General features: G+C 35.4%; 1 protein-coding gene across 4 annotated transcripts in view; it reads left to right on the top strand.

The window, feature by feature from the left end:
• SDK1 (sidekick cell adhesion molecule 1) overlaps positions 1-13,823 on the top strand; it is a 412,303-nt gene that overhangs the window by 104,080 nt on the left and 294,400 nt on the right. For all 4 annotated transcript variants that reach the window (XM_037385086.1, XM_037385085.1, XM_037385087.1 and 1 more), the window contains one exon: positions 12,059-12,218. In XM_037385086.1, coding sequence (XP_037240983.1) covers positions 12,059-12,218 — 160 coding nt within the window. The remainder of the gene's footprint in view (positions 1-12,058; positions 12,219-13,823) is intronic.

Below are 13,823 nucleotides of genomic sequence, written 5' to 3'. Positions count from 1 at the left end.
TTCCCCCAGTGAGAAATTTTATAGAACTTGTAAACCCACCCAGGGCATAGCTCTTACAGGGTACAGGAGTTCTCATGAATTGAGGGTCAGACTTATTCCATATTCCTTTTGAATATACATCTTCATTATTGTCAGGTTGTCTGGGTTCAAAGCGGACACTTGACGTTTGCTCTTCATTTGTTTAATGCTTCTAAGCAGGATTTAGCAAGACTATCTGTATTTATTTGATTAGGCTCCAGCAGAAATGATCAGGTGCTTCTGAGTCAGATTGCATGAGAGTAGGATTATCATAGAGTATAGTAAGTATATTGTAGGAATGTGGTGGTGTTTTTCTTCAACAATTTGTATATTATAAACCAGTGAGATGGGACTAAGCTTATGTGTTCTTTCTGAAAGTAAGTGTTCTGTGTTATATTTCTTGTCCTGTCATTCATGGAATCTTCCTGTCTTCTGATTCACAGTTTAAAGCTGGACAGAAAGGTTACATGTGCAGAAATCCCACATTTCACTTGGATAGTATTTTCTCATCTCTTTAAGGTAACTGCGGGCTTGCACAAAATTATACCGAATTTACAAACCCAAGCTTTACCTAAAGTAGTTGATCCACTTTCTCTCTTATACCCATACTCCTTTTAACAATTTAGAGGAATGATTTTTTATGAACAGAAGTCTTTTGTCTGATTGAGAAAAAATATGCAGACTCTGAAGACAGTCTCCTGAGTTTTCTTGCGTCAATCAGCAGCCTCACTAAAGGTACTACGCTGTCCTCCAAGACATGCCTTAGCTACTAGACTAAGTGCGTTCATATTTTTTTGCTTTTAAAATTTTGGTTAAATAGAATTCCATCTTTTTCCAAGGAGGTTTGAGGGAAAGTTTATAAATGGTATTTTTTTATTTGACTTGCCACTCTTTTTCAGTTATTCCTTTTGGATAATTGTTTTATAAACATGCTAATACGACTATTAAGTGGTAGTCATTACTTGCTGTGTCTCATGACTCCTTGTCCAGTGTACTAAAGCCTACGAAGCAGAGGCTATATATCTTTAATTTAATGTTTTGGTAATACAACACAGAGGTGTCTTTATTTTCTAGTCATATAAATTGCACTAAAATATAATGATTACATTAATTACTGCCAAAGGATAATATTTGTTCAAGTTTACATTCCTTAACCTTTTGTAACTTTAAAAAGCTCTTCCTGGTGATATTTTTTTATGTAAAAGGACTTTTTTTTTGTCTGTTCTGTGGTCGGGACAGAACATGTTGTGTAGTTATTACCTCTGTCTTGAGAAATCTATCCATGCTAGAAGGAAAGCAGTTTTCCCTTCTATTTCAGTACATAATTATACATAGTATATATATGCATGCTTCTGATAATGTTTTTTAACCAATACTTTATTGATTTGCTACTAGTAAGCGCTTTCAGTTCTTTGGAATTTCCTAATTTTAGCATACTTAATGCTTTCTTTATAAATAGCACAAATAAATAATGAATATTACTAACGCTGTGAGCTCTATATCCCTTCAGGTTGTTTGGGTGCATTAGTACTAGCTCTTAGAATGATTTTTAAATGAGTGTTTCTTTTATTACAGTTCATAGTGCAGTGAATACAATCTTCGAAATTCATTTATGATCCAAATCTTGCTTGTACAGCCTTTAAAATTTCAAGCACATTAACTATAGCATGTTTGCAAATACTAAAGCTGTTATCAACTATGCTTTTTTTTTCTTTAATCACCTAGTTGCATGTTTAGGTAGAAGTACTGTGTGCTGAACATAGGCATATGGTATTTTAGTAAAAATATGCTTAAAGTTTTAGAGTTAAAATTCATTGCTCCTACATCCTATAGGATACATAGAGTTAATGTAACAGTCCTGTGTGCAGGACAGTCGACTTACGATAGCTCCAGGCTTTGGTATTAAAAGTGAATTAAAAGAGAAAAAAACCAACAAACCCACACAACAAAAAAACCTCAAAAAAAGACCCCCAAACCACAAAAAAACAGAACAAGAAGAAAACCTCTGAAGCTTTATTATAGTTAATGGTGTTATTTTCAAAACACTCTTTTAAGTCCTCTCTCTGCCTAACTGGGGTTTTAACCCTGTCTGACTTACAAATATATCTTTTATTTTTCCTTTACATATCCTTTTGATGTATGTCATCCATCAGTGTTAGCAAGAACAGTAAATGCATTGATCTATTGCTGCACTTGGCAAGTTAAATAACACTTTATGTAAGAAGTATTGATTTATAAAATCCAGTACATGTAATTAACATTAGAACTGTCAAAAGCTGAACACAGTATTAACTTGCTGCTTATTTATAACCCACAGAAAATTAAACAAAATACCCACATTAATAAACAAACTCCTTTTTTTTGCCTTCAGATATGTCAAGCTAAAGTTACGTTTTCAAGAACAATGATATGTTTCTTCCAATTCTGACAAGAAGAAATACATTATGTGTTTTGTCAGTATTGTTGACAATAATTCTATAGTCTCTAGATAAGCGTATTATTCCTGAGGTAGTAAAAGAATTCCACTTGGGTCGTTCTGAAAGGGTTTAGTGTGAAAGACGCAGAAATAAGTGACGATATTGGGGAAATTAAGGTAACCAATTTATGTCAGGTTTTCAAAGAGCCTTTGATCTGGCCCTTAATTGGTGCCTGCTCTTCTACCTGAAAGTAAGCAAAGGTGTATTGCCCTGTTTGCACACACAGTGAATTACCAGTTGTCTACACAAGTTGCGCAATTAGATACCTGGAGACGTCTGCAGGGATCACTTTGTGCTTCTGTTTCTGGCTCAAGCACTAACCAGGTGCTGGTTGCAGAGTTTGCTTAAGATGATGGGAATATTTCAATTGAGTTCTGTGAACTTTCGACTGTGCTTTGATTGTGGTTTTGTTCTAATTCAGCATCACATAAGGATAGGAACAATCCTGTCTCTGTTCAGTCTAGTGTATGGCTGCATGCTTACCACCCTTGAATTCAGTAGCACCATTGAGATCCTTTGAATTGAGTTTGCTGGGGCAGGCCTTATCCAATTTATAAACCTATTTACATTTTCAAGTTTAAAGGGCACAAAAAGAAAATTACAAGTTACTCATAAACAAAATAACAATAGCAGTAAGGAGTGGGTATTGTTTTTTAACAAAGGTTTGTCCATGAATCATTTCCTCTTTAGTCCCCTTCATCAAAAGAGATATGTGTTTGTATTTTCTATGGATATTCATAGCTGCTTTGCTATTTAGAAGTAATTCTCTCCTTGAAATAATAAATAGGTGGCCTTACGTGGCTTTCAAGTCTGGCAGCACTGTTTCTTCCTGCTGAACTTGTGTTTCTGTTCTGGTACTTCCAGACACTCATCAGCTGTTTACACTTTTGCTTTAATGTGTCTTCTACAGAATAACCAACTGAGAACTCCTTGTATACCAAGGATGAACCTGTGGAAAGCACATTTATGTTTTCATCTTTTCTGTTCTGTTAAATGTTCTGTAGGGTTTCATCCTGCCTTCATCCTGGTGTCAACTGGAATATTTAGTGTATATATATACATACATATATAGATGGATAGATACCAGTGTGATCAGATTGCCCCTGCAGTAGGTGGAGGTTGCAGATTATGCAGTAGCAACAGTAGCTTCCTTTGCCGTTAAAATAATGAAGGAAATCCTGCTATATTTGGATTCTCTTTTGTAAGGCAGTTTTGCCTTCCACCTGCTGCGTGCCGAGGTTTAAGCAGTAACAACTTATTTCCTTGAGAGCTCTGCAAGTCTCTGTAAACATCACTAGATATGAAGAGAATATAAAAAGCATGGAGGTTATGCTTTGATACCAAATTCAACTCAGTGAGGTTGTAGGTTTCTTGTGAGGTTTTATTTTGGTTTTGGTAGTTAATGGGGTCTCTTTTATTCATCCACTTTGTATGCTACCGTGCCTTTTTCTCTCATTACATTTCTAACTTTAAGATATCCTCTCATGAATATTTCCAAAAATAATTTTGCAGCCTTTTTTGAGGATGAAATATGCTAAACATAACTTAATAACATCACCTGTAGCTTCTTGATTTTTAACCTTACAGCAGATATTCCATGAATTCATGAAACTGAGTTGTGATTGCCTTCTGATATACAACAAACCAATTTTTTTTTTGCCCTGACTCAACTGAAATATTACAGGAGGTCAGAAAATGAAACTAAAACATGAAGTGTAGAAATTAAATGGGAAAAGGAAACCTTAGTGGGACTTGAGGTTAATGCATCAGGAGCTGCTTGAGGCTCAGTTAAAATGATACAGACTTTTTTTTTTTTTTTCCCTCGGCTGGTCTGTTAAAGAAATCAATTTTAAGAAAACAATGATAGAATTGCATGTGGTAAAGTCTTTCTCAGTGTATTTTGGGGATAACCAAGAGAGTTTTATGTTGAATTTTAAAGGGAGTGATGTTACCAACCACCGTGGGGTTTTTTTTTTCTGCCAGAATCCAGGTCCTGTAAAAACTCTTCTGTGCTGCCATGGGCCCTCCTCCTGTTGGTTCTGGTTTGAGTGTTTCCAAAACTTAAGAAATCTTTTCTCAAAAGGGAATTCTTCCTCAAGAATGATCCTGTAGTGATTGAAAGGATGGTCTTTAAATAGGTGGCAGAGTGAAGCAGATTTTATGAATGCAAAGAATAGGTTATGTTTAAGGGCTTTTAAGCAACTGGTGATAGTAAGATTTTCTTTTCTATCAAAAAAAAGTGCTCTAGCTTTTTTTCTGTTGTCTTGTCTCAGCATAGCATGAAAATAAGTTTTTGTGGTTCATATAAAACTAGGGAAAAATGGAAGAAGGTTGAGAGAGAGAACAGGAAATGTTTGTGCCTTAAAACAAAGTTAAGAAATACTAAAACAGGTTTTCCTGCAACAAGTCATTTCATGGTTCGTATCTTAGAATTGTAGAAGAGAATGAATTGTGATGCTTGTTCTTTTAAATACTATGTATTAGGCAATTTTTTGGGAAAAGGCGATCTGTTAACATCAAGGAATGAGCAGCTTACAAGCAAAATGTAATCTGCAGTGCCATTTAGGTAATTCTGAAATAGCGAACTGATGCTTCAATTAAAAAAAAAGAAAAGAATTGTTAATTAAATCTACTTAACTGTCAGTGTGAAACACTCATTCCTGCCACATGGGACTCCTGTTGTATTGGATTTTTGAAAGCTAATCATCTCTATACATTAAAGAATGTTTAGTCTTCCTCTTGGGATAGCATTCAACAGGTATGCAATCTTAAGTTCAATATTTCTTCCATCCAAATCAAATATGTGATTGGCAATTACCCAATAACTAACTTGCCAATTAGTCATTTGACCTATTCAAGGCTAAAAACGTTACCCGTTGAAATCTTGTCTCCCAGTGACTGTGCATTTAAAAGAAATAAATGTCACTTATTCTAAAAATATGTAGGTTTCCTCACAGAACTTGCTGAGTCCTAGAAGAATTTAATTCCATCCCCAATTAAGCCTTTAAAAGCACTATCCATCAACCTCAGCTGATACTGTATTTGCATTTAGAGATTATAGTAGAGGTATCCAACAAGCAGGTTATCTTTCTTATCTAGAAGAGGACAGAACTGGGTAGCATGGGCTCATTTACTTGAGTTATGAAATTGAGGAAGAAAGACTGATTTAAATACAGTTGCTTCAGAACTATTCCAATATAAAAGCAGATATCGTCTCTGATAAAATTTCGGGAAATGCACTTTAAGGGAATGCTTTATACCATTGTGTGAAAATTGTTAACTACGGCAGTATATTTGAAAAATAACCTGATGTTTTAATGAAATATTCACTGTGATGCATCAGTCCTTTCAAATCTAGGCTTAGAATGAGGTAGTAAAATGCAATTTAAATTTAATTGTTGTACTTGATGATTTATGTCACACTTCTAACCAAGAAAATTTGAATCTCAAACATCCAATATTTCGGGTAGAATAGCCTTCCTGCAAATCAATACAGTTAAAGTGACTGAATGCTCTAATGTATGTTTGACATTGTTGACAGTTTATGAATAGATCATACACTAACTTCCATAGCATCTCACCAATGCATTTTAGAAGGTTTGAGTTCAAAAGAAGATTGATTCAAATATATCTGAGCTCAATCTAACTTCCTGGTACATTTCACAAGATTTACTATGTAATAATTCCAAACTCTTGTGCCATATAAGCTGTTGAAGTTCATTTCCACAAGAGAATACAAGTTGCATCCAGAGCTAGCACATGTATGCATGCGTATCAGGAACTAAGATAATAAGATTAAAAGGTCCTTTCGAAAAGGAAAAAGGCAAAAAATCTTCTCCATATCCAAGTTGGGAATAAGAAGAAAACAGTCCTGATTCCCCAGAAGGTTGCAGTTATCAGCTGTCAATCAGCCCAGAGCAGCTCATACACAACTGTATGCGCTCTAAAGCATCAGTCTATGAATGACACGGCTGAATTTTAATCTGTTCTTGATGGGATTCTGCTGTCCATAGTTGTACCTACTTTCTCTAGGTTACTGAAAAGATTCTTCCTGTCTGTAGTTTGTGTTTCCTAATTTCCTTTTTAATTTAGCTATACTTTTGTATTATGCATTCAATCCCCTAGACAAATCTTTTAAATACTCTTTTTTGTGGCAGTTTTCATTAACCTACCTGAAGATGGCTCACATCCCTTTTCCCTACAAACAGTGAGAGCAAAAGAATTTATATATTGTCACTTGTCTGGGCTGATCATTCAGCCTCTCTATGTAATTTATGTGTCTACTCTCATTTTCCTGGAAAATTCCTCAGAGATACTCTGTTCTTTATTTTTCTGTGTCAGTTGATTGTCGCTTTAGACATGCATATGAAGAAAGGGTGATGTGCATCATGCTTTAACTAGGGACTAATAAGTTAGAATCAGTAAAGGTGTGGTTTTTTAATAAACCAACAGTATTTCTGTTTGGGTTCATTGAAAAAATGTATCTCAGTCAAATCTATTTTCATTATCATATCTTTTGGGTGAACTGAGTGATGGAAAGACAGCTGCTCAAGTGACATTTGTTAGTGATTCAGCTGTATTTGCTCTGACTTGCTGATTTATGAACAGGTTAATCTGCTTTTAATATTCAATATTGGCTCACCTAAAAATGACTTTAAAAGTAGAGATACATAACAAAGACAAATAGCAATGGCAGTGGGGATCTCTTAACCTGTTCCTGGCACTCACTACATTATTCTTCCTCTGAGTGTGTTTAGGACTACAGTAACCCATTTTCTCAAGATGTGGGCATGTGATTTTACCTCTAGCTGTTGGTATCAAAAATTTCTGGAGAAAAAAATGCTGAAATTTTAACAGGGTAGTTGTGACATTTTTTACTGATGCAGGTGAATGGGGTATTTCACTGGAGTATGGTAACTTTCCTTTTCTCAGTAATATAGGGGTCTTTAAGATCAAATTGTATCTTTAATTAAAATATATGAATTCCTGAGTTATAGGCCTGCAAGACTACTTTCAATATTTTGTAGCACCCTGTAGTGACTGAAATATCTATTTAATCTGATTTGCTTTATGTATTTTACACATAGAAGCTGTAAGAGGGCTAAGAATGATTAGCCAAACTTTGTTAATGTGTTTATTAGAGGGTATGTTTGGGCTCCCTGAGATGGTACTCTCCTCAGTTTCTGAAGTCATGTTCACTTATACCATCCTTATGAGATTAGATACCTTGGTTAACTAATGAGTAGCATTTGGAATTTTTGTTTTCATTCCATTCAGTACAAATCTCTGCAGTCAGGCTGCCTTCTCCTCTTCCAGGCTGTATGTGTAAGTTTGTGCTGGAACATGATTTTCAGGGAGAATACAGTATGAGCAAGCTCTTGGCTTTTTGTGATGCATCTCATCTGCTAGGGCTAGGGAGAAGCCCAGAGTAGGCAACAATCGCATACAGCACCATTTTTGCATTTAAATGTCAGCATTAATCAAACAAAAGTGTACAGGCATTGTTGAATTAGGTCCTGAAACTATTATTTTGAGGAAAAAAATCTATCTAAACTCTGCATGTGCCAAAGAAACAGAACAGACAGGCTAACCTGGCAGCATAATGGAACTGTTGCAATTCAATGATGCACAATAGCAAGGCAGACATATTTTGGAGCAAATTTCCGGATAATTTTGGCATATTCAATCCTATTTTTTCTTGGGATTGACACAAAAATCTATCTGCACCATCCTTTTAAGGATATTGGTCAGGATGTTAGCAAATTTAGTAAGCAGACTTCATGAAAATTTGTAAAAGAGGTATATTTGTGCCAGCAGATTGACACCTTGTCCTTTCACTCCTCCCTGCAACTCAGATAATTTTATTATTATTACTATTTTTATTTTTAAATCAGCATAGCTGAAGAGCCAGAGAGGCTGGAAGTATTAACACATTTAGCATTTAGAAGAAAGCAACAGCCTATAGCATGAATGCTTGTTTTTGTTTTGGTTTTGGCTTTTGTAGGCAAAAAACTATTTTAGCTAAGAATATTAATTCCAGTATTTTATTATTCCTGTTTCTAGGACTCAGGCTTTTTATTAGCTTTTTGTTCCATCTCTCAAGACAATAAAAATGGAGATGCGGCCCTTCCTGTGTTTAATTAATGACGTGCAAGTATCTCATACCTATTAAATGATCCCCTTGTATCTTCCATCTCTTACCTAGTTATTGCTTTCCTACAATTTTCTTTCTGAGATGGCTTTCATTTTTCCTGCCAATTTTCCTGTTTCTCTGGGATGCTCTACAGCAACCAAACTTGTCCTTGTAGATCCAGTTTAAAATTCTGCTTTCCATTACAACTTGAAGATGCAAATATTTGGGTGCAGCACTCTTTCATTCATGCATCTGAGGTGTGAGCAGCACCGTGCAGCAGAAATGCCAAAGTCATCATAGCTTTACTGCTACCTCTCTTCATGGAATCTTTGCTCAGTATTTTATTTTCATTTCTGCTTTCAGTGAATATTTAGTGAGCTCTGATTACATAATTGAATTTGATAAACTGTTGGCATGTGATTGATGAGAAAGTCAGGAATAAAAGATTAGAAGATAAAATTACTTCAAGGTTTTTAAGTAAATCTTCCAGAGAGCTAGGGTAATTTATAAAGCATGCTATATTCTTTATAAAACTATTCCTGTAGGTCTATTAAATTTTAGCTTCTACCAGAATTGGATTGAGTTTTGAGAATCATTTTCACATAATGCCAGCCTGATTGTGATACTTTAAATGGGAGATAGCTCTGAGTGGGTTGCAGCATCACTGGGTTTGGAATATTTGAGGAGGGAAACATAGGGCTGAATGACAGACTTGTGGGCAGCAGTCTTTGTCTTTCAAATAAATACTTTTTTTCTTGGAAAGATGTAAGTTAGAAGGAGTAAGTGGATAATTCAGAGTGAAATAATGGAGGAGTTATGCTGCATGTGTCTTTAAATCAGTAAAAAACAGGATCAGCCAGTTACTTGGGTGGAGGTTTATAATGCAGGTACCAGCTTCACTGTAATCTCCCTGAATGGCTCAACTTTCTTCAGGAAGAAATAGTTTAACATGCTCATTTCATGAGCCTCTATATACTTGCAGGTAAATGTCATTGTTTTCAGGGAACTTGTCCCTAATCATTTCAATTTACCAGTTGGACTCTGTTACAACCTTTTCCCCTAAATAGCAGCACAACTCCCCGCCACTGCCTTTTCATCTCCAGAGGAAGCCCAACACCGTTAATCTTGCAAGGGTGGAATGTCTGTCTCATAACTCCTTTGGGAGTCTCCCCAAAATGCATGTGAAGCCTCTGAAAGGATTTATCATTTCCTCACCTGCTTAGAAATATCTTTGCAAAAAATTGCTTTTTGCTCTGGGTAAAATAACTGTATTTCACACTAACTTTGTCTAATTCTGACTTCAAATTTTCTGTATTAAAGTTTAAAATAACAGTGATTTTAGTGGTTAGGACAAAACGGGAACTGAGATAATACTTCTTCACAATGTTCGCAGTCATTAAAACCACAAAAGAAGCTTTGCAGAATATAATCTCGGTCAGGTAATAAAGAAGTGCAAAAACCATCTTTAGTTTGCCTGGGACTATCTGCAAGTTTGGAACTGTTCCTATTTTCTCGCATGTTGAATTGTCATAGCTTCCTGTATATCCAATGTAAAGAAAATATTGTTTTGCACTAGCCATTAATCAATTTGTTTCAAAAATAAAATCATTTAAAATGCTACAAATCAGAAAAAGGTATTATCTCAAAATACATTTTTTAACTTTGTTTGTTTAGATTTTGTCTAATAGTTTGTAAGTATTGCTTTAAGATGACGTGCTTTTTTCCCCCTGCAGAATTAACTACATGTTTCTGAAGTTAAATTCTAAAAACTAGGCAGACAATTTGTCAGTACAAATCATCAAATGGTCATGCAGCTGATGTTCAACTTTATAGCCAATTGCAGCAAATAATTTGGCAACAGTCAGCCTGTGACTCCTTGACCACACTCAGCTGGAGCACAGCTGCTACCCTGGGACTGTATGATTAGGCTGATAATGAGTCTGGGTTGCCACTGGCCTGCTAGGTAATAAAAATTCCCTGATAAGAGGCAAGCAAAAGATAAGGGCTTAGAGAGGTTGATGTTGCCATATACTCAATGCCATCCCATCAGTGGAACAGTAGGGCACCTGGATAGCCACTGCCACCCCTTGCCTTGAGCTCCTTCTTCCCTAACATGTGTGGTTGGTGTCCGGTGACTATCAACTATAAAAGATTACAGTATGTGACCTGTGGATTTAAAAAATTCAGACAGCTTTGAATAGTACATGAGATCACTTCCCCATAAACCGTAAAAGATAGCTTAAACACTTTAAACAGCAAGTATAAAAATACCTGAGCTTGATCTAAAATAATTTTTTTTAAGAAAAGAAATTTAACTGAACAGTTAGTTGCACTGGACAACATTTGTGTATTTTTTTTTTCCTCATTTATTTTATATTTTATATATAAAATACAGACAGACGCACACACTGCACTCCTAAAAAGCAGAGTGCGGTAACATCTACCTATTATATATGATTTCATATTTTACATTAACTCTCTGCTTTTGAATGTAACTTGTGTATTTTACATATATATGTAAACATGTTAACTTTGATTATAGAAGGTATTTGTAAACATCTAAGATTAAATCTGTAATTCCTGCATAGTTACAAGTAGAAATTTGATGCCTGAGGTGTGAAAGCCTTCATCTCCTAGAGGTGACAAGGGGTGCATCTCCAGCAGGTGTAGACTTGTAGTAAGTCTGTGTTTGCGTGAGGCTTTCGCAATTTACCAGTCGAGATTGTTGTTGCTTGGAGTATTTTGAGCATTTGTGATCCATGGGAGAACAAGAGTTTGAGACTACATGTGACCCTTGAACAATATTGAAGTACCCCAATTCAAAATCCGTTAGTTGTTTCAGGTAATATAATTTAACACATTTTGGTTGGCAATAATGTTGAAAACCACGTTCATCCTCTGGTTTTGTGAGTTGTTTTCTTCTAAACTATTTTTTTCCTATCAAAATTCTTCATTTACCTTGAGATTTTTCCTGCTGTGATAATCATTTCTATCCAAGATTACTCTTCTGGTTTCTATTCAAGAAATAATAATAAAAAAAAGCTTTGAGTGGATTTAATCCTCACAGAGAAGAGGCAAAAGAAAGCCAGTAGTGGTGTTCACTGCATGCTGCAGTAGGCAATGATGAAATTCTCGTATGTGTAAACAGTAAACATGGAGAGAAGCTTGTCTGAGTGGGCACTTTAATATAAGTAACAAGAACTAAGGTTATCAAAGTATTTTGAATTCTGCCTTTCAAGCTAAAGCTTAGTTATGAATATAACAGTCTAAGCTATAACTACCGAATCATGTTGTGTCTTGTTTTACGATGGCCATTTTGAGAAGAAATGAGCTAAATGGCCATTTTGAGAAGGAAAAAGAGCTAAATATCAATGGCTTGCACTATACTCACTTAAATAGCTTACGAAACCACTTTCTCTTTGTATTTCAGATGATGTTGCACCATACTTCAAGACTGAACCAGGCTTGCCCCAGATACACTTGGAAGGAAATCGACTCGTACTTACATGCCTTGCTGAAGGCAGTTGGCCCTTGGAATTTAAGTGGTTACACAATGACAGTGAAATAACCGCCTACTCCAGCGAATACAAGTAAATAAAACGTACATAATAGCCTTCTCTAAGTGTAATTGTAAAAACCTGCCAAAACACCCTCCCCCCACCCCCAAATCTCCAATACCTCAAAACAGCTTTGCTTATGCTGATATATCGACAATGTATTTTTCAACATGAAATAAGACTGTTTGGGTTTTTTTTCATAAAGTAAGATCTCTATGACAGAACCTCCTTTGCTAAAAATGATTCTCACATTTCAAAACAAGGGTCCTAATTTAGAATTTTTAAGTACTAAAGATGCTTTTTACTGGAGATGTAACCTTACATGTATTTGTAATAAGTGGCAGGCATATTCCTTAGCTAAATGTTACATATGATATGCTACACGTCCTTTAACAAAGCTAAGCTCAATGGGACTGTTATTTTCAGTGAGATCTAGAAGAATGCAGTCTATCTTAACTGCATATGGAGCTTTTAGTTTCACTTCTGAGAATGCAAAAATTAATCTTACAGTTTAACGAACTGTTCTTCTATGATGATGCATTTTGCTCCCAGGATCTCACTGACTCCCTCCCCTTTCTGCAAGATATCCCGTCAAGCAAGAGAAAAAACAAACTGTGGATAATCAGCACTACATTTTTGCTGATGGCTGGCCAAATATCAAAGTGTAAACCAGCCAACTTTTATCTGCTTTTCTTTAATGGAAGCATTAACTGGGTCTCCCCTATGCGATTGGCAATGTCTAGAACCTTACAGAAATTTAGTATTTATGCAACTTACTTGCTGCTTTCAAACTTTGTTGAAATTACCCAGTGAATTCAGAAGTTATAAGGGGTGGGTATGTGAAGACAGAGCCTGTGTATAACACTTATATCTTTAGCAAACCAAGCTAACTACAGCATTTTAGTAATTACATTGCTTAAGGCAAGGTAAAGCTGTGCTACATCACTATAGGCAGAAATTATATTATAGATTAGTATAAAAATGCAGATAATGATATAAAGTTTATATTGTTGCACAAGGTAGTCCATGATTACTTTTCTCAAAGATTTTCAAAATTATAACCTAACATTAGTTCTAATTTTTATATTATTTACTTTTACAAAGCAGTAGGGAAAAAAGTCCATTAAATAACATTTAAAAATTTTTTTTTGGTCATTTAGCACACACAGTATTTAACAACTATGTTTCCAACCAAACATATAGTTCTGTGTGAGCTTTCTTAGAATTTAAAGATTTTTGATTTAGATGAGACCAATTAGCCATGAGTCATTGTATCTATTAATGGTTGCTGGTTTCAAGCCTTGAGATACGCTAATTCTTCAAAATGAGACATACACACATATAGAAGAGATTTGTGAATACTTTCTAGAAAATAAAAAATCTCTAATAGCACAATTAATCACAGAAAGTTTGAGCGTCACTTTGTGTAAATGCCACTTGTTTTGATCAACAGCAGCAGAATCTGCTGTAGCTCCTTGGTAGAAGGAGCTGACAACAGCTCTTAACTGCGTAAGAAGCTGACAAAGAAATGGTGTGGGAGGACAAAACCCATGAACATGGAATCAACAAACAGCAGAGGTTAGCACTCAAGCTTTGTAGATGTGCTAGGCACAGGGAGACTTACGTTTCATGATGCTA

Source organism: Falco rusticolus, chromosome 4 (assembly GCF_015220075.1).
Source record: "Falco rusticolus isolate bFalRus1 chromosome 4, bFalRus1.pri, whole genome shotgun sequence".
Taxonomy (NCBI): Eukaryota; Metazoa; Chordata; class Aves; order Falconiformes; family Falconidae; genus Falco; species Falco rusticolus.
Note: the sequence above shows the minus strand (reverse complement) of the source record. Positions and strands in the feature narration are given on the sequence as shown.